At 39.7% G+C, this 22,707-nt stretch overlaps 1 protein-coding gene across 1 annotated transcript in view; it reads right to left on the bottom strand.

Annotated features, from left to right (window-relative positions):
• zanl (zonadhesin, like) overlaps positions 1-17,635 on the bottom strand; it is a 98,512-nt gene extending 80,877 nt beyond the window's left edge. Inside the window, exons 1-13 of the mRNA XM_088347424.1 lie at positions 17,574-17,635; positions 14,726-14,751; positions 12,883-13,032; positions 12,552-12,814; positions 3,766-3,850; positions 2,144-2,296; positions 1,908-2,072; positions 1,665-1,762; positions 1,512-1,590; positions 1,028-1,129; positions 640-833; positions 417-558; positions 62-306 (exon numbers count right to left, since the gene is read on the bottom strand). Coding sequence (XP_088203550.1) covers positions 62-306; positions 417-558; positions 640-833; positions 1,028-1,129; positions 1,512-1,590; positions 1,665-1,762; positions 1,908-2,072; positions 2,144-2,296; positions 3,766-3,850; positions 12,552-12,814; positions 12,883-13,032; positions 14,726-14,751; positions 17,574-17,635 — 1,764 coding nt within the window. The remainder of the gene's footprint in view (positions 1-61; positions 307-416; positions 559-639; positions 834-1,027; positions 1,130-1,511; positions 1,591-1,664; positions 1,763-1,907; positions 2,073-2,143; positions 2,297-3,765; positions 3,851-12,551; positions 12,815-12,882; positions 13,033-14,725; positions 14,752-17,573) is intronic.
• Between the last annotated feature and the right edge of the window lie 5,072 nt (positions 17,636-22,707).

Genomic DNA, 22,707 nt, shown 5'->3' with positions numbered 1-22,707 from the left:
AGCACAAAACCAAGTTATTCCATGACTTTATAAAGTGGAGAAAGTTTGCTTCATTTCTTACATGCACATCACCTCCTTTGAAGATGGAAATACCACCGGATTCTACATACACGTGAACCGCTTTCACATAAGAAATGCTGGGTCTGTTGTAGCGGTTTTCATTGTCGGCGTAAACGGCAAAATCGGGCAACGCGGATTTATTGCAGACTGTAGCCATGGTGTAAGTGCAGTTGCCCATGAAGTTGTACCTACGCTTGTCAAAGGTCGTGTAGTGAGGATCTCCGGATGCAATGCACGAGGATGTACCTTTAGGGGAAAACATAAAGAATTTTGATGACAATCATGTTGAAGGTTGATTCAATTCAGAGACTAAAAGTCAAGTTTATTAGCTGGTAGCAGAATTTTGGACGAGTTACCTTTTGGGTAGCATCCAGCGACCCCGTTAACTTCACGACACTCCTCAGTGGGATCACAGGTGTTATCCACACATTCCAAAGTGTAGTTCCCTGCACAGCGACACAGCTTGGAGCATCCATCACCGAATACAATCTCTCCAGGCTAAAGTACAAACATTATCAAATAGGATAAGAGCTGAAGCTTTTTGTTCTGGAAAAGTGTTTTGGTGTGGTCAACAGTTACCTCATAATAGTTGTTATTGTGATCCAGACACCCACATTTCTCCAGTGGTACACAGTTTTTACCCTTGAAAACAAATCCTGGTTTACAAAAGCAGCCGGTGATACAGGAGCCGCTGCAGTTGGTGGATGGTTCCATGCATGTGGGAATACAAGCTGGACCACATTCAATGTATTCTGCATTCGGAGGGCACTCAACTGCACCACAAAAGAAAAATGAAATACTTTAGCAATAGCTAATGACTTTCGCGCTGAATCAAAACTATACATGCTTGTCAGTGCTAGGAGTGTAATATATGTAATATATGTAGTATCGGTACTTGCAACAATTATCAAGACTGTTGTTGGCATATGATCAGAAACTCATGATATGTATACAATTCATCCTTTACTTGGATTTGGGGTAGTTGGCCTTGGGGTTGTTGGTTTTGGTGTACTTGATCCGATTGTGGATATAGAAGTTGATACCGGTGGCTGTGACGTGGTTAGTTGAGCTTTCAACAAAAAGTTTGAAAAGCACAGTCAGTGAAGGTTAACTACAAGGAGATTTTGAAAATCAATTATTTCTAGTACTGTAAAGGCAGATTAATCTGGTTCCATTAAGACTAACAGGCTACGGGCCAGTTTCCTCCCCACAGCCATCAATAACCTTAAGAAGCGCACAAGATTATGAAAACAATTTATTTACTGTATTCTATTTCAGGTAGTTATGTTCAAACGACAGAATTGGTAACAACGCCCGCTTTTTATACCTGCCGTCCACCTTATAAATTGTCATATGCCTCCTCTTTAATTCAGATATTTTCTTTCTTTCTTTAAGTCCAAACATAAAGCTAACCTACAGCTAAAACAGAATATAATTGGTAATTTCCTCACCTTGACAGGCCATAACACACACAGCATCAACAGCAATATCAGTTTCTGGAGTCTCTCCGTATGTTCCCACGATTACAAACTGAAATGTAATGGAAACAGTTTAGTTGTGTGTCCTTAGTATAAGTCTGCAAATGCAGATGGTAGTATGATGACCTGTATCTCAGCATTGCTTAAAAGACTAGCAGTAGCAGACTTCCAGGCTGGACCTTGGTTTCCTTTGACAGTGAAAATAGCTGGCCCAATTGTTCCTCCTAAGGAGCACAATACATTAATTGAAACAGATTTGACTTACTGCATAGAACTCCAATGAGTCAAAGATCTCCAAAGGAATCGGAAGCCGACAAAAATGACAGCTTTGAACCCAACAGTCAACTGTTTGTGTTAGTGGCCTCTCACCTGTTAAGGTGTGTACAGTGATCTGCATGGTATTGCTGGTGCCATACAGATAATAATGAAATGTAAGCTCTAGGCACCCAGAAGAAGAGGACACAACAGGGCTTCTGATTTGCCCTTGAAGTCCAGGCTCGAAATAGGATGAATCCATCAGCATATAGGATCCCACTGAGAGAATGTAAAACAAGTAATGAAATTACTGGAAATTTTCACAAGTTTGCCCTGTTCCTTTTACTTACGTCCTGGTTTGGAGAAGTCATCATCAGGTCCAGTGCCTTCAGTGTTTGTTGTCCCGCTCCATTGCTCAAAGCCAAAAATAGTCTCATCGGGTGTGAAAGTAGACCAACCACATAAATCATCCAAAACGTCAAAGTCGCAGCCAGAGATGCAAGCTGTAGATTAAACATTATCTGAAATTGCAGTACGGTAATCCCGTGTTTTACGCAGGGGCTTTCAATGCAAAAAAAAATCCTGCAATATTCACAACCAGCAAAGTAGAATCGTTTATTAGATATTAGTGACATATATTATATAAGACTGTAACAAAATAACAACTCTAGATCTACAAATAAAAACACAGAATTGCAGTTAAATGAATGGTCTTTATTGGCATCATACAAAAAAACAACCAAATTGGAGGGTTTCTCGTTTCAGTGTAAGACAGCATCGTAGAGAGCGGCTGGCCAGCTGCACGCGAGTATCGGGGATACTTGGGTTGAACCAGGTCTCCTTGATTATCACAAATGCAGAAGTGTCCCACAAGATGTAGTTACAGGTCGTCCATTTTTTGGGGTAAAAAATCTGGCGGTGGGATACAGGCTCAGAGGGGGGCGACTTGTCAGAGTTGTGCCTAGCTGCAATAGGCTGGACCTGCAGCCTTGCTATTGCTTTCTCTCCTGACGTCACCTCAGTCTCTTCCCGGACCCGATTACAATCCACAGAACACTCGGTGGGGATCCGCATTTATTTGCGCACTTCTGACCTCCCAAAGAGTCCGGTTTAAATTGATGAATTTCTTTTGAATGTCACGAGCCACTAAAATACTGGCAGTTGTTGTGCTTCGCAGTTTGTTTCGGCGGACACATTGACGCCCTGCTGTTTGACTAACAGTATACACCAGCCAATCAGTCACTCACAGAGTCAGGCCCACCCAACACACACACACACAACACCCTCTGCAACCTGCCCGAGTGATAGCATTGAGCGGCTTGAGTAAAACTTTGTAATAGCTGACAAGGGGGTCATCGGTAGAACAGTTCTCAATTTAATTGAATGTTTGACTCGATATAGATATAGTCGATATAGTTTATGGACTGCCCTTTTTGTGTAAGAATGATTGACAACAAGTGGGCTGCTAAAGCCTTTGTCTTAGTCAATTTATGCCCAGAATATCCATCCATCCAGTATCTGGACCGCTTATCCTCAGTAGGGTCGCGGAAGTGCTGGAGCTCATCCCAGCTATCTCCGGGCAGAGGGCAGGGGACACCCTGAACTGATTGCCAGCCAGTCGCAGGGCACACAGGGACAGACAACTCTCTCACTCATACACACCTAGGGACAATTTAGACGGGCCAATTAAGCTGACATGCATGTTTTTGGGATGTGGGAGGAAACTGGAGTGCCCGGAGAAAACCCACGCAGGTACAGGGAGAACATGCAAACTTCACACAGGAGGCTGCGGTAGCTGGACTTGAATCCTGAACCTCCGCACCGTTATTCTGTAATAAAACCTTCGAAGGATCTGCTCATTTGTTTTCTGCCTCTATTTTGAAAACCTGCCTACTTAGGAAGCAATGAACACGCTGCGGATAAAGCCATTCCTCAACACATACTATTGAAATAACATTTTGAGTTTACTTACTGGGACATGCTCCATCTGTAATGAGGATGTTGTCGAGGGCCGAGTCGCAGCTGCCGGATAATCCTCGTTGAGCCTCAAACACAATCTAGAGAACCACAAGTGACATTTTTATTAAGAATCATGAAAGGAAACATGAGTATAAATGGTAGGCCGTACCTTATATTGACTTCATTTTGACAGCGCTTTCTACGCTACACAATATCGATGCGTTTCAATGCAGGATTTGTCAAAGATCTGGCTGATATTCAGGTTTTATAAGGCCGTATAAACGTGCACTGAAATCTGACTATGCTCTTATCTGGACTGCTAAAAGTCCAACTGTGTGAGTTGAGTTTGTTCCTTTCATAAACTATACTCATTCAGGAAAAAGCCTTTCGGTTTACCTAATCCCTTATGTTTTACCGTCCTCAACTATTTGTTCTTCCTCGTGGATGGTGGATTAAACATCTGCAGTACAGAGACAAGTGATAAAAGCTGCCCCTGGCTAAATTGGTAAGCAGGGCGCACTTGAATAGGTTGATTTTTTTGTGAATTGTGTATTTTATTTTCTTTCACAGCGGCAAAAATGCCACATTTGTTCTGAGATAATTTCTGATCCGCAACATAAAAGCACAACTCATGAATCCATGAGGCACAGCGATGAAACACGTTTTTGAAGTGAGGAGGAAACAAACACAGTCCTTCATTAGCTGTGGTGAATGAAGGGAGTAAATTCCTTTTAATGTAAAAAGTAAAATGCAAAACCAAAGTCTAATTGTATAATGACATCACTCATTCTGCACCCGTTTTCCCAAAGACCATATTTACGAGGTTCACTCCTGTCACTATTCATGTTGATTGATTATTCTGTAATGGTCAAAAACTTTAATGTTGATTTTAATCCAACTATTCCCTGCATATACAGCTGTATCAAATACAGTGAAGAAAATAAGTATTCAAACACCCTGGTATTTTGCTATTTCTCCCACTTAGAAATCATGGAGGGGTCTGAAACTTTCATCGGAGGTGCATGTCCACTGTGAGAGGGATATATTGAAAGGAAAAATCCAGAAATCACAAAGCATGATTTTTTTCACAATTTACTTGTGTGATACAGCTGCAAAAAAGTATTTGAACACCTGTGTATCCTCTTGAATTCTGACCCTGAAAGATCTTTTACTCTGCCCATTAGAAGTCCACCTGCACTCCATGTATCATCCTGAATCAGATGCACTTGTTTGAGGTCCTTAGCTGCATAAAGACACCTGTCCACCCCATACAATCAGTAAGACTTTAATTTGTAACATGGCAAAGACCAAAGAGTTGTAGAAAGACATCAGAGACAAAATTGTACACCTCCAAAAGGCTGGAAAGGGCTACGGAGCAATTGCCAAGCAGCTTGGTGAAAAAAGGTCCACTGTTGGAGCAATTATTAAAAAATGGAAGAAGCTAAACAAGACAGTCAATCTTAATCGGAGTGGAGCCCATGCAAGATACCACCTCGTGGGGTCTCAATGATTCTAAGAAAGGTGAGGAATCAGGCCGGAACAACACGACAGGAGTTGGTCAATGACCTGAAAGGAACTGGGACCACAGTTTCCAAGGATACTGTAGGTAATACACCAAGACGGCATGATTTGAAATCATGCATGCACGAAAGGTTCCCCTGCTTAAACCGCCACATGTCAAGGCCTGTCTTAAGTTTGAATATGACCCTTTGGATGATACGGAGGAGTCGTGGGAGAAAGGTTTGTGGTCAGATGATACCAAAATATAACTTTTTGATCATAATTCCAATAAGCGTGTTTGGAGGAAGAAGAATGAAGAGTACAATCCGAAAAACACCATCCCTACTCTGAAGCATGTGGGTGTTTTTCTGCACATGGGCCAGGACGAGTGCACTGCATTTAAGAGAGGATGACTGGGGCCATGTATTGTGAGATTTTGGGGAACAACCGCCTTCCAGAAACCAGACTGATCTAGAGAAGATCTTTGTGGAGGAGTGGGCCAAGATCCATCCTGCAGTGTATGCAAACGTTGTGAAAGACTACGGAAACGTTTGACTCTGTCTTAGCAAACAAAGGCTAGTTTATCAAATATTAACATTATTTTTCTCAGGTGTTCAAATACTTATTTGCAGCTATATCACACAAATAAATCGTTAAGAAATCATGCATTGTGATTTCTGGATTTTTGTTTTTAGTTTATCACTCCCGCAGTGAACATACTCCTACGATGAAAATTTCAGAACCGTCCATGATTTCTAAGTGGGCGAAATAGCAAAATAGCAGGGTGTTCAAATGCTTATTTTCTTCACTGTAGATAGCCCGTGGGAAGGATCATGCCCGTTGGATGGTTTAATCCAGCCTGCCATAAATTTCTGAGTATGTCAAAAAAAGTAAGTCTCTAGCTCATTTCCTTCGAAAGATTTTCTAAATAAATGCAAATGAAATGCTCCTTACCATCGCTAGAGGACAGTAAATGTGTAAAAGAGCTGGTATCCACTCTGGTTTCAGGTTAAAGACAATAATAGGCAGTCATTTCCTCAGTTTCAGTAGGCCAAGCCTCAAATTTTCATCTGATGTTATTGCCCGTTCACTGCTCAAACTCTAATTCTTTTATTTTTTTTATTATTTTTTTAAAGCAGTGTGACAATTGAGGCAAGCATATTTTTATTCATAGCTCCCAAGTTTACTTATGTTTGTAATGTTTGTGGTAAGTTGATTCTGATATAAAGCTGTGTTTACCCAACGGTTAAATTACACAAATTGTTAAAACATAAAATAACAATCTTTTTCTTTTCGTTGTTTGTGAATAAATGTCTTGTGCTTAGAAAAGGTCCCTTGTCATCCGCGGTTATAACCTGTAGGGTATGCTACAAATGTAGGCTGAATCATAAAGCATAGTACTGAAGAACAAAGCTAAATATTTAGCGTTGGCATTTTTGTACTGATCCGGCCCACATGAGAACATAAAGTCTGGATCTGGCTTGCTGTTTAGTGCCCTAGCCATAAGTAGGGATCAACGCCGAAACCCTCAGGTTGGGAGGTTGACACTCCACCACAGAGACACCCCAACAGTATAGTATATAAAACCTGAACGATCTACTTAAAACCAACAACAATGAATTACTTTGAAATACAAACTCTAGGCACTGGGAACTGTTATCAAGTATGCCCATGGGTGTGGCAAAATCTGTGTTTCCTAAACAGCCACAATTGCTGTGATTGCTTTATGAGGCTGTAAAGGTGATACATGTGCACATCATTTAACTGATGTTGCAGGAAAGGATAGAATGAGGATAAATATGCACGTGTTGCTGCAATGATTACACCAATCATGGACATAATGGCCCGGGCCATACACATATATGGCACACGCATACTCTAGCCCGGTAAAATTTAAAATAATATAGTCTTCATTTTGTGCTTTTTCATGTGAGCAATTTCCCTAATAAGTGAAACAACGATGTACACTCTCCGTGACACTATGCGCGACTGACCAAATCTATTTGAGCACTTTTACACATAACCAATCAAGCATTTGGAATGGATAATGTATTGGTATATCTTATCTTTATACCGTATTTTCCGCACTATAAGGCGCACCGGGTTATAGGGCGCACCCCCAAAAAATAGTTTTTGGTCCTATATTTTCCATACATAAGGCGCACCGGATTATAAGGCGCTACAATGGGAACGTCGACAAAACAGTCAGACCGTTCAGTCAAACTTATTACCCCTTTAACATTCCGAAAGCTTGCAAAGAAGCAAATACGTGTCTCAGACATATACGGAAACAGTGTCTGTACGATGTCACCAACCACTCAAATGCATCGTTCCAAATATCATTCGGAAGGTTAAAGTCTTGGGATTCAAGTAATGCCAACCATTCCTTAGTTTCCATTTTATTTTTTGCTGGCAACTGTGTGGACAGCAAAGTAAGAATTTTATTGTGCAGGGAAACGGGGTTCTTCACTGTGCATATGACAATAAACACTTTGAATTGAATGTAGTTTAAAAATAGACTCATCACAGAAACATCAAGATTGTTCTAAAACAAGATACCAGGAAAATATAAAGCCGCATAGCTCACCTAAGTTCTCTTGCAGCCATCACGTTCAATAATGATTCGTACCCATGGTCGTCTTACAACCGTGAGTGTAGTAAATTCAGGAGAGTAAAATATTTACAAATACAGAATAGTAAAAAATGTTTTCTCTATGCTGTAGTGCAACCCAACGTGGGATTAACATTCATCTTTTCGGCCAATTGCAGGCTTTGTTCCGCCCCTTTAGCCTACGCGAGTCTGTAAAGGATATAAAGGATCCGCCCCCTTTACCTCTGAATAACTTAAGCCAATAGTGACTGATTCAAATGATGATTGACACATTGGTTAGGAAATGAAACGCCGGTATATACATCCCAGCATACACCGCGGACTACTTCGTCTTCGGGGGAAAAACTAGTCGGCGGCTGCTTGCCTTAGTTGCAAGACTTTGCGACTTAATATTGATCCATATATAAGGCGCACTGTATTATAAGGCGCATGGTCAGCTTTTGAAAAAAATAAAGGCTCTTAGGTGCGCCTTATAGTGCGGAAAATACGGTACTTTCATTTTCACAATTTGAAAACTTTCGTGATGACCAAACCAAAGAGAAGGAAAAGGGACAGCGAATACTGAGAACCATACCAGTTTCATGTTACCACATGGTCCACAATGCCCACAGACACAATTTTTCCCGGTATCCCTAACTACTACTGAAGACGAGTAAATGCGACTTCAAATAAGAGTTTACAGATACCAAACTGTTTTGTACTGAGTACATTTCGTTCACACTGGCAGTTAACAAGCTTGTTAATCAGATTCGTTGATAAAAGAAATCAAGCTAATTTTACAAAAACTGCATTTTAACAGGTTCAAATGTAATTAAATAGTCACCTCTGTGTATAGTTTGTTAATGCGAACACAATCTTCTGTGTATACATCAAAATAATTGCAACAAATTGGTGCCACCGGTCCACCAATGAAGTTAGGTTTTTTTTCGTAAAGTATCTTAGCTCCATCATTTATGTGTACTGGGCTCAAAACCATTATCATAATTTGTTCTAACGACATGGACGTTATCTACGACTTTGATTTTTTTTCTCCGAGTTTCAAACCGATTCGTCAAATGTTCTATAAATAAATTAATTGATATAAAATAGTATATGATGTTTATGCACACAAGTGTCTGTACGTACAAATATGTTTAAATGCATTTGGAAAAAATATATATATATTTTTTCACCTGTTGCTGTGTGTAACGTTTGAATACTTTGGATAAGCAGGGACATTTCAATCAACCAACTTCTTCTCCTGTCCCGGACCCTTTGTAAGTTTTAGAGCCCATTTTATCCCCTCTGTCATAACGTTTGACAACATATGTCCAATACAGTACCATATTTAGAAAAATAGAGGTAAAATCCTAATCTCTACATCTGTTTGTTTTTGTTTTTTTTGTCCTTGCACTACTGGCAGTTCTCTATACCTAGCCACTCCTTTGCACATCTATTCACCTCTGCACTATCGTACTCGGTGTTATTGTTATTGTATATTGACTTGTTTACCTGACTGCCCATTTTGCACATCTGGTTAGCTGCTCCTCTTGCACTCTTTGCACTACTGTATAATACTATACATAGCTATAATTACTTAGTATATTATTAGTACTTCAATACTCCAAATCAATACAACATTTTATTTATATCTGTACATTCAAGGAAACTGTGCAGGTCAGATGTATCGACATTTCGCTCTGAATACACGTGTACAAGAATGACAATAAAGTATATCTGAATCTGAAAGAACAAATTATGAATTTAAACTATTTTCAATTTACTATACTGGACTGTCTCAGAAAATTAGAATATTGTGATAAAGTTCTTTATTTTCTGTAATGCAATTAAAAAAACAAAAATGTCATACATTCTGGATTCATTACACATCAACTGAACTATTTCAAGCCTTTTATTATTTTAATATTGCTGAATTTGGCTTACAGCTTAAGAAAACTCAAAAATCCTATCTCAAAATATTAGAATATCATGAAAAAGTATACAAGTAGGCTATTCAACTAATCACCTGAATCATCTAATTAACTCGAAACACCTTGCGAGGGTTTCCTGAGCCTTAAAAACACTCAGCTTGGTTCAGTAAACTAAATCACAAGTATGGGGAAGACTGCTGTCCAGAGGACCATCATTGATACCCTCCATCAGGAGGGTAAGACACAAAAGGAAAATTCTCAAAGAGCAGGCTGTTCACAGAGTGCAGTTTCAAAGCATATCCACAAAAAGTCTGTTGGAAGGGAAAAATGTGGCCGGAAACGCTGCACAACCAAGAGAGATGACCGCAGCCTTAACAAAATTGTGACGAAGAGCCGCTTCCAGAATTTGGGGGAGCTTCAAAGACAGTGGGCTGAAGCTGGAGTCCAGGTATCAAAAGCCACAGTTCACAGACGTGTCCGGGAAATGGGCTACAATAGCCGTATTCCCATGGTCAAGCCACTTCTGAACTCAAGACAACGGAAGAAGCGTCTGACTTGGGCTATGGAGAAGAAGCATTGGACAGTTGCAGAGTGGTCCAAAGTCCTCTTATCAGACGAAAGCAAGTTTTGAATTTCATTTGGGAGTCAAGGCGCCAGAGTCTGGAGAAAGGCTGGAGAGGAGCAAAATCCAAGTTGCTTGAAATCCAGTGTGAAGTTCCCACAGTCAGCAATGGTTTGGGGAGCCATGTCAGCTGCTGGTGTTGGACCACTGTGTTTCATCAAGTCCAGAGTAAATGCAACTGTGTACCAAGGGATTTTAGAGCACTACGTGCTTCCATCTGCTGAAAAGCTCTATGGAGATGAGGATTTCATTTTCCAGCATGATCTGGCACCTGCCCACAGTGCCAAAACCACCAGTAACTGGTGCACTGACCATGGCATCACTGTCCTTGATTGGCCTGCTAATTCCCCTGACCTAAACCCCATTGAGAATTTGTGGGGTATAGTTAAGAAGAAGATGAAAGACACCAGACCTACAAATGCAAATGAGCTGAAGGCCGCTATCGAAGCATCCTGGGCATCAATAACACCTCAGCAATGCCACAGGCTGATTGCCTCCATGCCACGCCGGATTGATGCAGTAATCCGTGCAAAAGGATTCCCAACCAAGTACTGAGTGCATCAATGGACATTTTCAAATGTTTGATTTAGTTTTGCTTTTATAAAATTATTTTTTTACTTGGTCTGAGGAAGTATTCTAATATTTTGAGATAGGATTTTTGAGTTTTTTTCAGCTGTAAGCCAAAATCAGCAATATTCAAATAATAAAAGGCTTGAAATAGTTCAGTTGATGTGTAATGAATCCAGAATGTATGACATTTTTGTTTTTTTAATTGCATTACAGAAAATAAAGAACTTTATCACAATATTCTAATTTTCTGAGACAGTCCAGTATTATAACAGTTGATACATACTGACGGGTGCGGTTTTACCTGAATTCTACACACTCTTACACACTCTTCTGCAATACATAATTCTGCTATTAACCACAAGTGCACCAAAAACCCTACTTTGCAACCATCACATAGCCTTGTTTTGTCACCAAACCAGTGTTATTTTTACCTCTGAAAAGTGATGGGTCCCAGGGACTCGCATGCTCAAAAATCTATGGCTCCCAACAGAGATCTATGGGTCCCCAAAATTTAGTGTTGAAATTGTAAATCGGCGACAAATATATAAATAAATCTATAAATCTATATATTCATTCAGTTTTAATTATCACAGTTAATAGGTAATACAAAGCAGTTATCACTTCAGATTTTTCAGTTCACAAAAATATTGTATATTATACAAAATAATATTACTGAAATATTAGTCTATCTATTCATGCAGTTTTAATCACTTCAGATTTTTCAGTTTATATATTATTTGTGGTTTGCTGTCCCGCCACAGTTGTAATGCCTTCTCAAGGTCCAATTGCAGCAACGGAATTTCCATAGCTAATTTGTGATTTTCATGTCGTTGTGCCGATCCAGTGTGCTTTTCTGAAAGTTCGTATTGCGAAATGATTTATGCAATCCAGTTTTTTTTGTCATGCTGGGTGCACGCATCACAGAACATGTAGCCTCCATTATCATCCTCCTCATAGCGTAACCAGGAATATAATAGAGTCAATTTCTCTGCTGTTTTTTCGTGCCGGAATTATTGCCGTTGTTACCACTTTCTGTATTATGTTTCGACTTATTATCGACACTGAAGAAATTACCAATTTTTTGTTGATTTGCACCTAATACCAACTGTTTTTACGCAGGCATACTTCTCTTTCACTCGACAACCACCAAAACAACGACGTCATCTCGAAGCAACGAGATCTCATTTGCCGAGATCGGCGCGAGACCAAAACAACAATGGCGGATCTGCCTGAAGAAAAGTTTGGAGTGCGGTAAATTTTTGTTAAAAAAAAAAAAGTAATCAGGTAATAATGACAATTTGGTGTCAAAAAAGTTGCGTCCCGGGGATGCACGTTGATTTGACACATTGCGTCCCCAGCAAAAATGATGCGTCTAGGACGCAGGGACGCGGGCAAACGAGAACACTGCCGAACCTGTAACTGCTTATTCCAAATCCAAACCCCAGTCCTTAATTATTCACCTAACCCAAACAGGCTCTACACTAGAAGTTCAAATTTAAGGTTGCCCAAAGCAACACAACTGTATCCTGAATTCAAAGCCTCACCATACATTACTGTATGTTCTTTGCTTGAAAGGAGATACTCACGGTGAGGTCCGTATTGAAAGTATTGGTGATTGTGACAGCACCCTTCAGCCACGATGGACTCTGAATACCGGTTTTCTTCCATATTTCCTCCTCGCTATCCAGCCTCCTTGCCAGTAGCCTCAACACATTGGAATCGTCGGTGCCGTACATGTAATATCGAAACTGAACGCAGATCTGTGCATATCCGAGGTATCTAGGACTCCTGAGACGAGTTTTACCACCGTTTGCCATGTTGTCACATTCATGGTAGATATAGAAACCATCTGGAAAAGAAAATGAATTTAATTTGTGCAAAATTTGCTGTTAAATCTCAATGAGGCGCAACACTGACTTCCATCGGGGTAATCCCCTTGGGGACCCGTGCCAGGTGTTGGTGTTGGACCTTTATGCCGAGTCCAGTCTCCATTGTCGTCGGCGTCCTGTTTGAAGCTGCAGAATGGATCGCTATTGTTGTTGAAGTCACAATACGTCAACACAACAGCTGGGGAGACGAAACACAAAAATTAACAACAGCGAAAAAATGACTCGGAATTGTTTTATATTTCGGGGCGTTAAGAAATAACCACTTTTGTACCCTGCAAATCTCATTATCTCATCTCATTAGCTACACCGCTTTATCCTCAGTAGGGTCAGGGCAGTGGGCAGGGGACACCCTGAACCGGTTGCCAGCCAATCGCAGGGCACGCTGGGACAGACAACTCACTCGCTCATTCACACCTAGGGACAATTTGGACCGGCCAATTCACCTGAAATGCATGTTTTTGGAATGTGGGAGGAAACCGGAGTGCCCGGAGGAAACCCACGCAAGCACGGGGAGAACATACAAACTCCACACAAGAAGTTTGGAGCTGGATTTGAACCCACGCAGGAGGTTCCCAAGACATGATCTGTGCCGCATACATGCGCTAACCACTGCGCCACCCTGCAAATCGACAGGTCCGATATACTTCAATTGGTACTTTATGCTTTGCCATAATGGACACTTTTCTGTTTTGGTGAAATCTTGCTGTGATACTGCAAAAATCTGCAGCGTATCGTGATTTTTGGTATTCTTATTCAAAGTGATTTGGGGATCAAACAAAAGAGCAAATTATGCCCTAGATGTAGACATATGAATTTAACAGGGGTGCAAATTATCTATCAAAAACGCTACACTTCTCTTTCTGCGTTGCTGAAGTTTCCTTTAATCCTCAAGAACGATAACAAGCAAATGCAATATTGTCCTTTACAAAAAAGACACATTAACATACATACTGACAATGATTGGTTTTCATAAAGTCTAAAAAACTGTTAGATTTCAGAAACAATATTTGCACTTAATTAGTCTTAGTATTGATACTTCATCATAATTTTGTCAAAACAATTGCTAAATAGCGAGTAATTATTACATTATTTTTCCTTGCAGTTGTGGCTTTACTTTTTACAGATTTTTCATGGGATATTCATTCTCCTTACCAACATCTGATGACCTTGTAGGAAACATTAATGAAAAAAATGCTGGATTTCAAAAATATATCGTATGCGAAAATGGCTGTACTGCCTGTGAGGCCATTATCGCATACCAACAGTTAAAAAATGGATAATTAATCTTTTCAAATATGAATAATTTAAATATCTAAAAGTTAATACAAATATGATAACTTTGTTGCAACATGGCACTGTTCTCCACTGTACGGTTGCCCTGGGGCTGTCGTCTAGGAACATTACGCGACACAGCCCTCAATCGCGTTTTCTTTCGGCACAATAGTAAATATGTGCTCGTCTTACTAATGATAAATGGTAAATGGTTTGCATTTATATAGCGCTTTTCAACTTGGAGCGGAACAAAAAACACCGCAGCTGAGAACGGCTTCAGGTGTGCGAGGGCACGGCACCGTTGCCGTTCTGCAGCCAAATGTGTCGATACCAAATTCCCCACGTACCTGTCGGGCTTATAATGTACGAAATGGATGTGTATCATTGTTTTTACGTCTGTTTAAACCTGCAGCCGGTGAGGCTTGTACAAAGACAACATTAACTTTCCTTCTTTCATTGAAGCATGCGGCTTTTAGTCAAGTGCGCTCTGTAGTCCGGCATTACAATACTTTTTGTAACTCATCACAGGGGAGAAATCATTCGGCATGTGCCAAATGAGAACGCTAGGTGCCCAAAAAAAGTCGAGTTCTTTATCTTACCGTTGTTGGTCAGGTCGCTCTGAGGTCTAAAAAAGAAGGACACGGATCAATCATTAGTCTTGTCACACCTAGATATGACTCATGTGGTTGAAAAGCACACCTATATTTAATGTACACATTTTAGAGGAATCTCCTTCATGGTCTGAGGGCCTTATTACACGATGTATTTCACAATTTGGTCAAAATTTGATCCAAACAATTTTGTATTAATTAAGTATTACAGTATTTATTCGTGTATGAGGCGCCCTTTTGTTTCACTTCTCTCAGGTCGAACCAAGCATTATGAGTGACAAACATAAAATACTTGTGGCCATGATTAGAATAATTCGTGGACAACTATGAACACAATACCAACTTAAAATGTACAATGTATTTGTATAATGTCCTTTAAATTCTGATCCATCATCAGATACAACAAAGTTGTTTACCTTGTTGTGCTTTTTGTCATTTATTTATATCTTTCAGGACAATTTTCTCCAGTCTTTAACAATTGTCTCTGGTACCATGAATAAAAATAACACAATCATGAGATAAAATCGAACGCCTTTTCATAAGTCACTGGTTGTCTAATGGGGGTTCAGTGCTCTCACCGCTGCGATCCGGGTTCGATACCTCTTGCGTTCAATATTTTGCAATTGTGGACCGCAACATTTTTCGACAGTAATATACCGTAAAACCTCGCGTATAACTTGCATCCAAACTTCAGGTTAAATTTTAAGTAAGAAGAAAATGTGTATTAACTGTATTTTTTTGTGCTTATGACTATGAAATGGTGTACTCCAATATCAATGTTTTACTTTCATTTGGAAGAGAAAAATACTACAAAAATAATTCCCAAAAACTACTCTATTAATCCTATAATACAGAATAACTACTACAGAAATACAACTTATGTACGTAATACTAAAAATATCCTACTACAGAAATTTAAAAAAAAATACTACTAAAAAAACAAAAATGTCAAAAATACTCCTGAATGAAATAATAATATTACTAAAGAAATTCTACTACATAAATACTTAAAAGTTTCTAAAAAACCTAACATCCAATTTAGAGCTTGATCTAATTTATTATTTTGCTTTCATTTCAAAGAGAAAAATACTAAAGAAATAATGAAAAAACTACTATATAAATACTATAATATATAAATACTACTACAGAAATACAACCTATGTGATACTAAAAATAACTTACTACAGAAATACAAAAAAATGCGACCAAAAATGGCAAAAATACTCCTAAATAAATTATAAATACTGAGCAAATACTACTACAGAAATACTTCAATATTTCTACAAAACTAAACTTTAAATTTAGAGCTTGATCTAATCTATTGTTTTGCTTTCATTTGGAAGATAAAAAGAAAAATACTACAGAAATAATTCAAAAGAACTACTTTATTATATCTATAATACAAAATTATTGTTAGAGAAATCCAATTTACGCAATACTGAAAATATCCTACGACAGAAATACGAAAATATACCAGCAAAGAAACTCAAATGGCAAAAATACGTCTAAATGCTTTTACAATAAAATAACAATACTAAAAAAAATCTACAGAAATATTACTATAAAACTAAATATCAAATTTGGTGCTTGAAAACAGGGATCTAATATCTTTTTTTGATTTTATTCAGAAAAAAAAACTACCACAGAAATACTTTAATGTGAAAATACTACTACAGGAATACTACGAAAATCGTCAGCAGAACTACAACAACATCACAACTACAGTAATCCTATAAAATTACATACCTGCAAACTTTTTGACATTAAAAAGCGGCAGATGTTATGTTGACAATATCTGTGTATTATTTGCCCTCATGTTGGTTTTAGATCAGGGGATGGTGTTGTAATAGTCTGTAGTTTGCAATAATATATGGTCTGAGTAGCCCTTTGAGACTCTTTGTGATTAAGGGCGTCACAAATAAACATGACTTGACTTGGCGTCTCAAGGTTTCTTATTTTCTTTGTGCCAAGGTTTTGAGTTTTTCCTTGCCCTCATGTTGGTTTTAGATCAGGGGATGGTGTTGTAATAGTCTGTAGTTTGCAATAATATATGGTCTGAGTAGCCCTTTGAGACTCTTTGTGATTAAGGGCTACACAAATAAACATGACTTTACTTGGCGTCTCAAGGTTTCATATTTTCATCGTGCTGAGGTTTTGAGTTTTTTCTTGCCCCCATGTTGGTTTTAGATCAGGGGATGGTGTATTAATGGTCTGTAGTTTGCAATAATCTGTGGTCTGTGCAGCCATTTGAGACTCTTTGTGATTAAGGGCGTCACAAATAAACATGACTTGACTTGGCGTCTCAAGGTTTCTTATTTTCTTTGTGCCAAGGTTTTGAGTTTTTCCTTGCCCTCATGTTGGTTTTAGATCAGGGGATGGTGTTGTAATAGTCTGTAGTTTGCAATAATATATGGTCTGTGCAGCCATTTGAGACTCTTTGTGATTAAGGGCGTCACAAATAAACATGACTTGACTTGGCGTCTCAAGGTTTCTTATTTTCTTTGTGCCAAGGTTTTGAGTTTTTCCTTGCCCTCATGTTGGTTTAGGATCAGGGGATGGTGAAATTGTAACCTGTGCAGTCTAAATACATAAATGTGACCTGAATTGACTTTTGAAGGAGAAAAATAGTCTAAGTAGTCTAAGGCATAACACACACTAATGGCAGACAGATATATAAACTAAAAAACGAAACCTTATCAAACGCTGCTTATCACCTTCCAAAAACATCGGTTTCAATCACAACCATGGGAAATTCGAGCATTCTCGTACCTCAAAATTTTCTCTCTTTGAATGTTTCTAGATAACGAATTTCTCGAATGTGAACTTCCAAACTCACCCGTGCTGTTTCGTCAGTGTGCACATCCATAAGAGCAAAAGAAAGAAGCGCGTTGCCTCCATGGCTAACTGAATCGTTAGCAGGAGATGAAGAAAAGAGAAAACGTCTGCCCGCGCACTTTATACTGTACTTACACTTTGAAAGGCCATTGAGAGGATAACATACAGTGATTGTTGCAAAATGTGTAAATAAGTAACAGTGTTTGATATGGACAGGGTGTGTTTTTTGTTTCTGGGTGTGTGTCTGCTTTTTGAACTCAAATACACTTCACGCAGAGGGTGTGGATGCCCGGCAGAATAGGGCTTATAAAATAGCAAGTTCTTCCGTGAAACAGAAACTAGTCCGATTATACCCGCGATAGGCCTTCTCTGCTGGCCTGAAAAATATTCGAGTCGTGTGACGTTAAAAGGTGGGGTGCGTAGTTTGAGGTGTCCTTAAAAAGTAAAAAGTATCGTTTTTTTCTCGATTAAGTATGCGTTAACAATGCCCAACTGAGTTCAAACAGCCTTTATATATCTATCTGCTTTTATCTTACTTTTATCATCTGTCACTGTTAGGCCTGCCCATTTGGTGCCAGCTGCGGCTCATTGACTGATTGTCTTCCCTCCTATTTAAGCTCAGTGCTCTCACTCACCCTTTGTCAGTCCGTCAACGAACCTCTGCACCCGCAAGAGATGGGTTTTGACTCTGTCCGGTTTCCTGCTTGTGTTTCCTGTCCAGTATCGTTCCCATCTATTTTGTCCTGTTTAATATCGATCTCCAGTTTCATTCCCAGCTATTTTTTTTTTTACATCGATCTCCAGTGTCTGGTAGCGTTTGCGTCTATCTCGTCCTGCGTGTTATCGGACTCCAGTCTCCAGTGCCTGATATCAATCCTGTCTGTTCCGTCCTATCGACCCCATATTTCCGATATCTGCTAGTGTAATTGGTATTGATCTCGTCGGCCTCTGGCTTCCTGTCGTTCCACGCCTGACTGCTGCCTTCCGTCTTCCGCCCAACGATCACCGAATCACTGGTGTTTGGGTTAATGTGCATGACTGCCCCATGTCCCGTAAAAAAAGCTTGTGTGAGAAACGTCACGCATCTGGGTCCTCCTCCTGTTCCGGTTCATGACAATCATCGGTGTGAAATGAAGAGGGGCTGAGTGATTTCATACGCGTGCTTGGGTTTTCTTTCATTCTTGGAGGAAAATGGTAAAAGTAGGACTAATCAGGAAGAACTAGTGATTCTTAGAACGGTGTCATGTCAAGGTGGGGTTTGGGCTGGTTGGATGAGTAAAATGATTTGAACATGTATCTGTCACTTCCACTACCTAACCTTACTCGTGTCAGCACCAGAACAGGAGGAGGACCCAGATGTGTAACCTTTTCACACAAGCTTTATTTTTTGGTAATGAGGCAGTCGGTGGTCAAAAACGGGTCAATAGCCGGAGACAAATGGTAAATCAGGAACAGACGAGTAGGATACGGATGAAGACGGGACTGACGGGAGCAAGAGTCAAAGTAAGTGCTTGCCTTGCATATGCAGAGGTTCGCTGACAGACTGACAAGGAGTGACTGGAGTACTGGGTATAAATAGGAGGGGAATCAATCAGGCAACTAGGAAAAGCTGAGGGAAAGAAAAAAAAGCGACAAAAACTAAAGGAAATAGTAAAAATGCAAAAAAATTAAAAATAAACGGGCTACTGGACAATAGAAACAAAAGAAGAAAAAAAGGAAAATAAAAGGAAAAAAAAGAAAAAAAGCAGGTCCTTTGAGAGACGCCTGGCATGTCATTGGGCTGGCATATAAGTTCCTGTTGACCCTTTCCTGTACTCAGGTTGCATGTGAGCGGAGCTTCTCTGCTTGAAAATTTGTGAAAACTCCGCTAAGGAGCTCACTTTTGGAGACCTTCATGCTGATGTACACTAAAAAGGAAATTCTTATGTCCATAGACAATGACATTGTCATCGACAAAGTTGAAGGGACCAGCCGACCTCAAATCTATGTAGTGAAGCTACCTCATAGGAGTTTAGTGTAAAGCCTAAAAGTCTGTTGGGAAGGCAAATGCAATTTTAATTTCAAATGACTGATACTGTACATAGGTGAATATGTTTTAAACTATATCAAAATCTTCATATAAGTTTCCTTGAAATCAAAATGGTAAACCTGAATTTATTCCCTAAAAATGCATAATAAGAGCTTGCTGCTGTTCCATCCATTCAAATTCCTTCTCCATATGAAACTCCCGGGATGAAAAGGGGGCCCAGTCTGCCCCCAGCCAACTATAACCCCAAAAAAGATGAAAAAAGAAGAATTTATGGGAGCGCATCTAAGAAAGTAACTGTACTTGCACGCGCAACAAAAGGAGCTTGACAGAGGCTGCATTGATGATCTCAGTCAAAAGATGGCGTCGGCACGTAGAATATTTTGAAGTTACAGACACCACCTTAACTATATCTTGTCCATCAATACTTCCAAACTGCTTCCTGTAGGCTTCCTTTCATTGCTTCTTCCATGTTGGACTGTTCCCAAATATTTGCCTTTGTTTTTAAGCACTTAACCAATAACATTTCAGCGATTTATTGTTGCTAATCTAAGAAATCTACCCAGGGGCCTTCACAAAAACATCCTGAAGGCCGTGTACTGTAATATCAGTCTTCTAGAAAGCTGTTGGCTTAGCCAATCAAATATCGATTTGGCATCCGATAGCCGGCTAGCGGACCTTGAGAAAGGCCACCGGTTTTACAAACTATGATTGGCTAGTGGGCGGTAACCCACCAAAGAGATGGCCTTTGAACTTGAAGAGAGCAGCCTTTGACCAGCCTTTGAACTTGAAGAGAGAAGCTGTGTGAAGAAATACAGTATATTGTGTTGGTTCAATAACTAAGGGCGGACAACCCTGAAGCATGCAAGGTTCTGTAAGCATAAAAAGGTTTTGTCCGCCACTTTCAGCCCAGAGGTAAGATTTTAAGCCCAAGCTGGTCAAGCTTAAAATGTCAATCATTATGTTCGGGTCGGGCAGCGCTTTTTAGATTTCGTCACAAAAAAACAGGCTTTCCTTGTCGCGCGTTTGTGTTAAAACGCACGGCCTGCCACTGAATTATTTTAACTTTACATAACCATGATCATATTTACCCAAAGACCTCAAAAAGTCTGTGCAGAATAATGTGAAGAAAATGGTGCTCTATGGTCACTTTTTAGTCTCAGTTCTCAGTAGCTTGTATTCTTTTCAGTTGATGTCCCTTTAAGTGCAAATCATTGTTTGAAGGTCCCAAGACAATATAATGATACTACATGCAAACAAATGTTTTGTCCCAGTGAGTGTGACTCATCGTGTAATTCCCCATCTTTATCAATGATGAATGGATTTTCAGATTCAAGTGATAACATTATCGTAAACGTGAGTGAGACTTAAGGTCTCCAAAAATAATATGACATTGCCGCACATTTAAGGTTATGAGGATTATAATATGAGATTTCACAAAAAATACTGGTTGATGATCTAGATTTTTAATTTTTGAAGAATTACCAGTGAATTTTGGAGTTTGATAGGGGCGGTCTGTAGTGGGATTTTTGGTATCGATCCGATCCAAGTAAATACAGGGTATCATTGATCGATACCGATACTTTGGAAAATACTTTGGTCATGATCATTGAACAACTGAACGCACCCCCCCTAGTTGAGTTTGTTTATAATTCCAATAAATGTCATGATTTCTCATTGCACTCACCTGCGTCCGCTCGTTTGGCGCCAGCTGCTGCTGGTTACCTGATTGGTTCCCCCTCCTATTTAAGCTCAGTGCTTTCACTCGCCCTTTGTCAGTCCGTCAACAAACCTCTGCACCCGCAAGACGTGTGTTTTGACTCTGTCCGGTATCCTGTTTGTGTATCCTATCCGGTTTCGATCCCGTCTATTTCGGCCCGGTTTGATATCGGTCTCCGGTCTCCAGTGGGTGGTTTCGTTCCCGTCTATCTCGTTCTGTCTGATCTCTGTCTCCAGTCTCCTATATCTGTTATCAATCCTGTCAGTCCCGTTCTGTCTGGTATCGACACCATGTGTCCGGTATCGGTTTGTGTAACTGGTATCGATCTCGTTGGTCTCTGGCTTCCTGTTGTTCCACTTCAAACTTCTGTCTTTCTTTTACCGCCCAGCTATGGTCGAATCACTGTTAATGTGCATGACTGCCCTATTCCTGTAAAATAAAGCTTGTGTGAGAAACATTACGCATCTGGGTCCTCCTCCTGTTCTGGTTCTTGAAATAAACACAGCACAAAAAAATGAAGGCGCAAAAAATGTATCATTGTTTTATTAAATAAATACATTGCCGACTTTAACGGTATAAAAATTACAATGAAATATTTCTATTACAACTTTTTCAGAATCAAAGTCAAGAGAGTCAAACCAAAAAGCAGCGATTCAACAAAAATACAATTCCTGTATAATATTACAACTAGAGAAATACATTCCATTGCTAAATGTTTTGAAAATAAAGTCAACTACACGAATAAAGCGTCACTTGTCTATCATTAGCTCTTCTGCCAGCAGATTTACAGGTTTTTTGTTTAGGAACAGTAAAAAGTTTGCATTTTCTGGTTGAAACTAGTTGTTCCCCGTAGGCTGAGCGCTATATCAGTTTCAGAGATCTCAGATTCAGATATACTTTATTGTCATTCTTGTACACGTGTATACAGAACGAAATGTCGATACATCTGACCCACACAGTTTCCATGTTTTACGTAAATATAGGGTGTTGCCACAGTAGCATACCATTTTTACCACACCAATTATATCGAGCATTGTGCTTTTCTGTAGCAGAAAAAAATGTCACCCCATGTTGTGCTTCTGTCATTTTTAGCTTATGATTAGGGTAGGCACAACGATTCGGCCTTCTCTCCTTCCTGGCAGGTAGAATTCAGCAGCAGGCTAGGTACAGAAGTGTTCCGTAGTGCACCATGTGAAAGATCACCGGACAAGGCCGGGTGGAAACATATTTTGGCCTGAAGAGGGATGGGTGTCACCAGGCTATAATATCCAAGACACATCACAGAAAATGGTGTTCCCGTGACCCTGGTGTTTAGGGGTTCCAACCAACCCACCAACCATTATTATAACCAGTTTTCTAAGCACTGCGTTGTGACTATTGTTTTGCTTA

Source organism: Urocampus carinirostris, chromosome 11 (assembly GCF_059441175.1).
Source record: "Urocampus carinirostris isolate Australia breed hairy pipefish chromosome 11, RoL_Ucar_1.0, whole genome shotgun sequence".
Taxonomy (NCBI): Eukaryota; Metazoa; Chordata; class Actinopteri; order Syngnathiformes; family Syngnathidae; genus Urocampus; species Urocampus carinirostris.
This window is presented reverse-complemented; position numbering and strand designations above follow the sequence as displayed.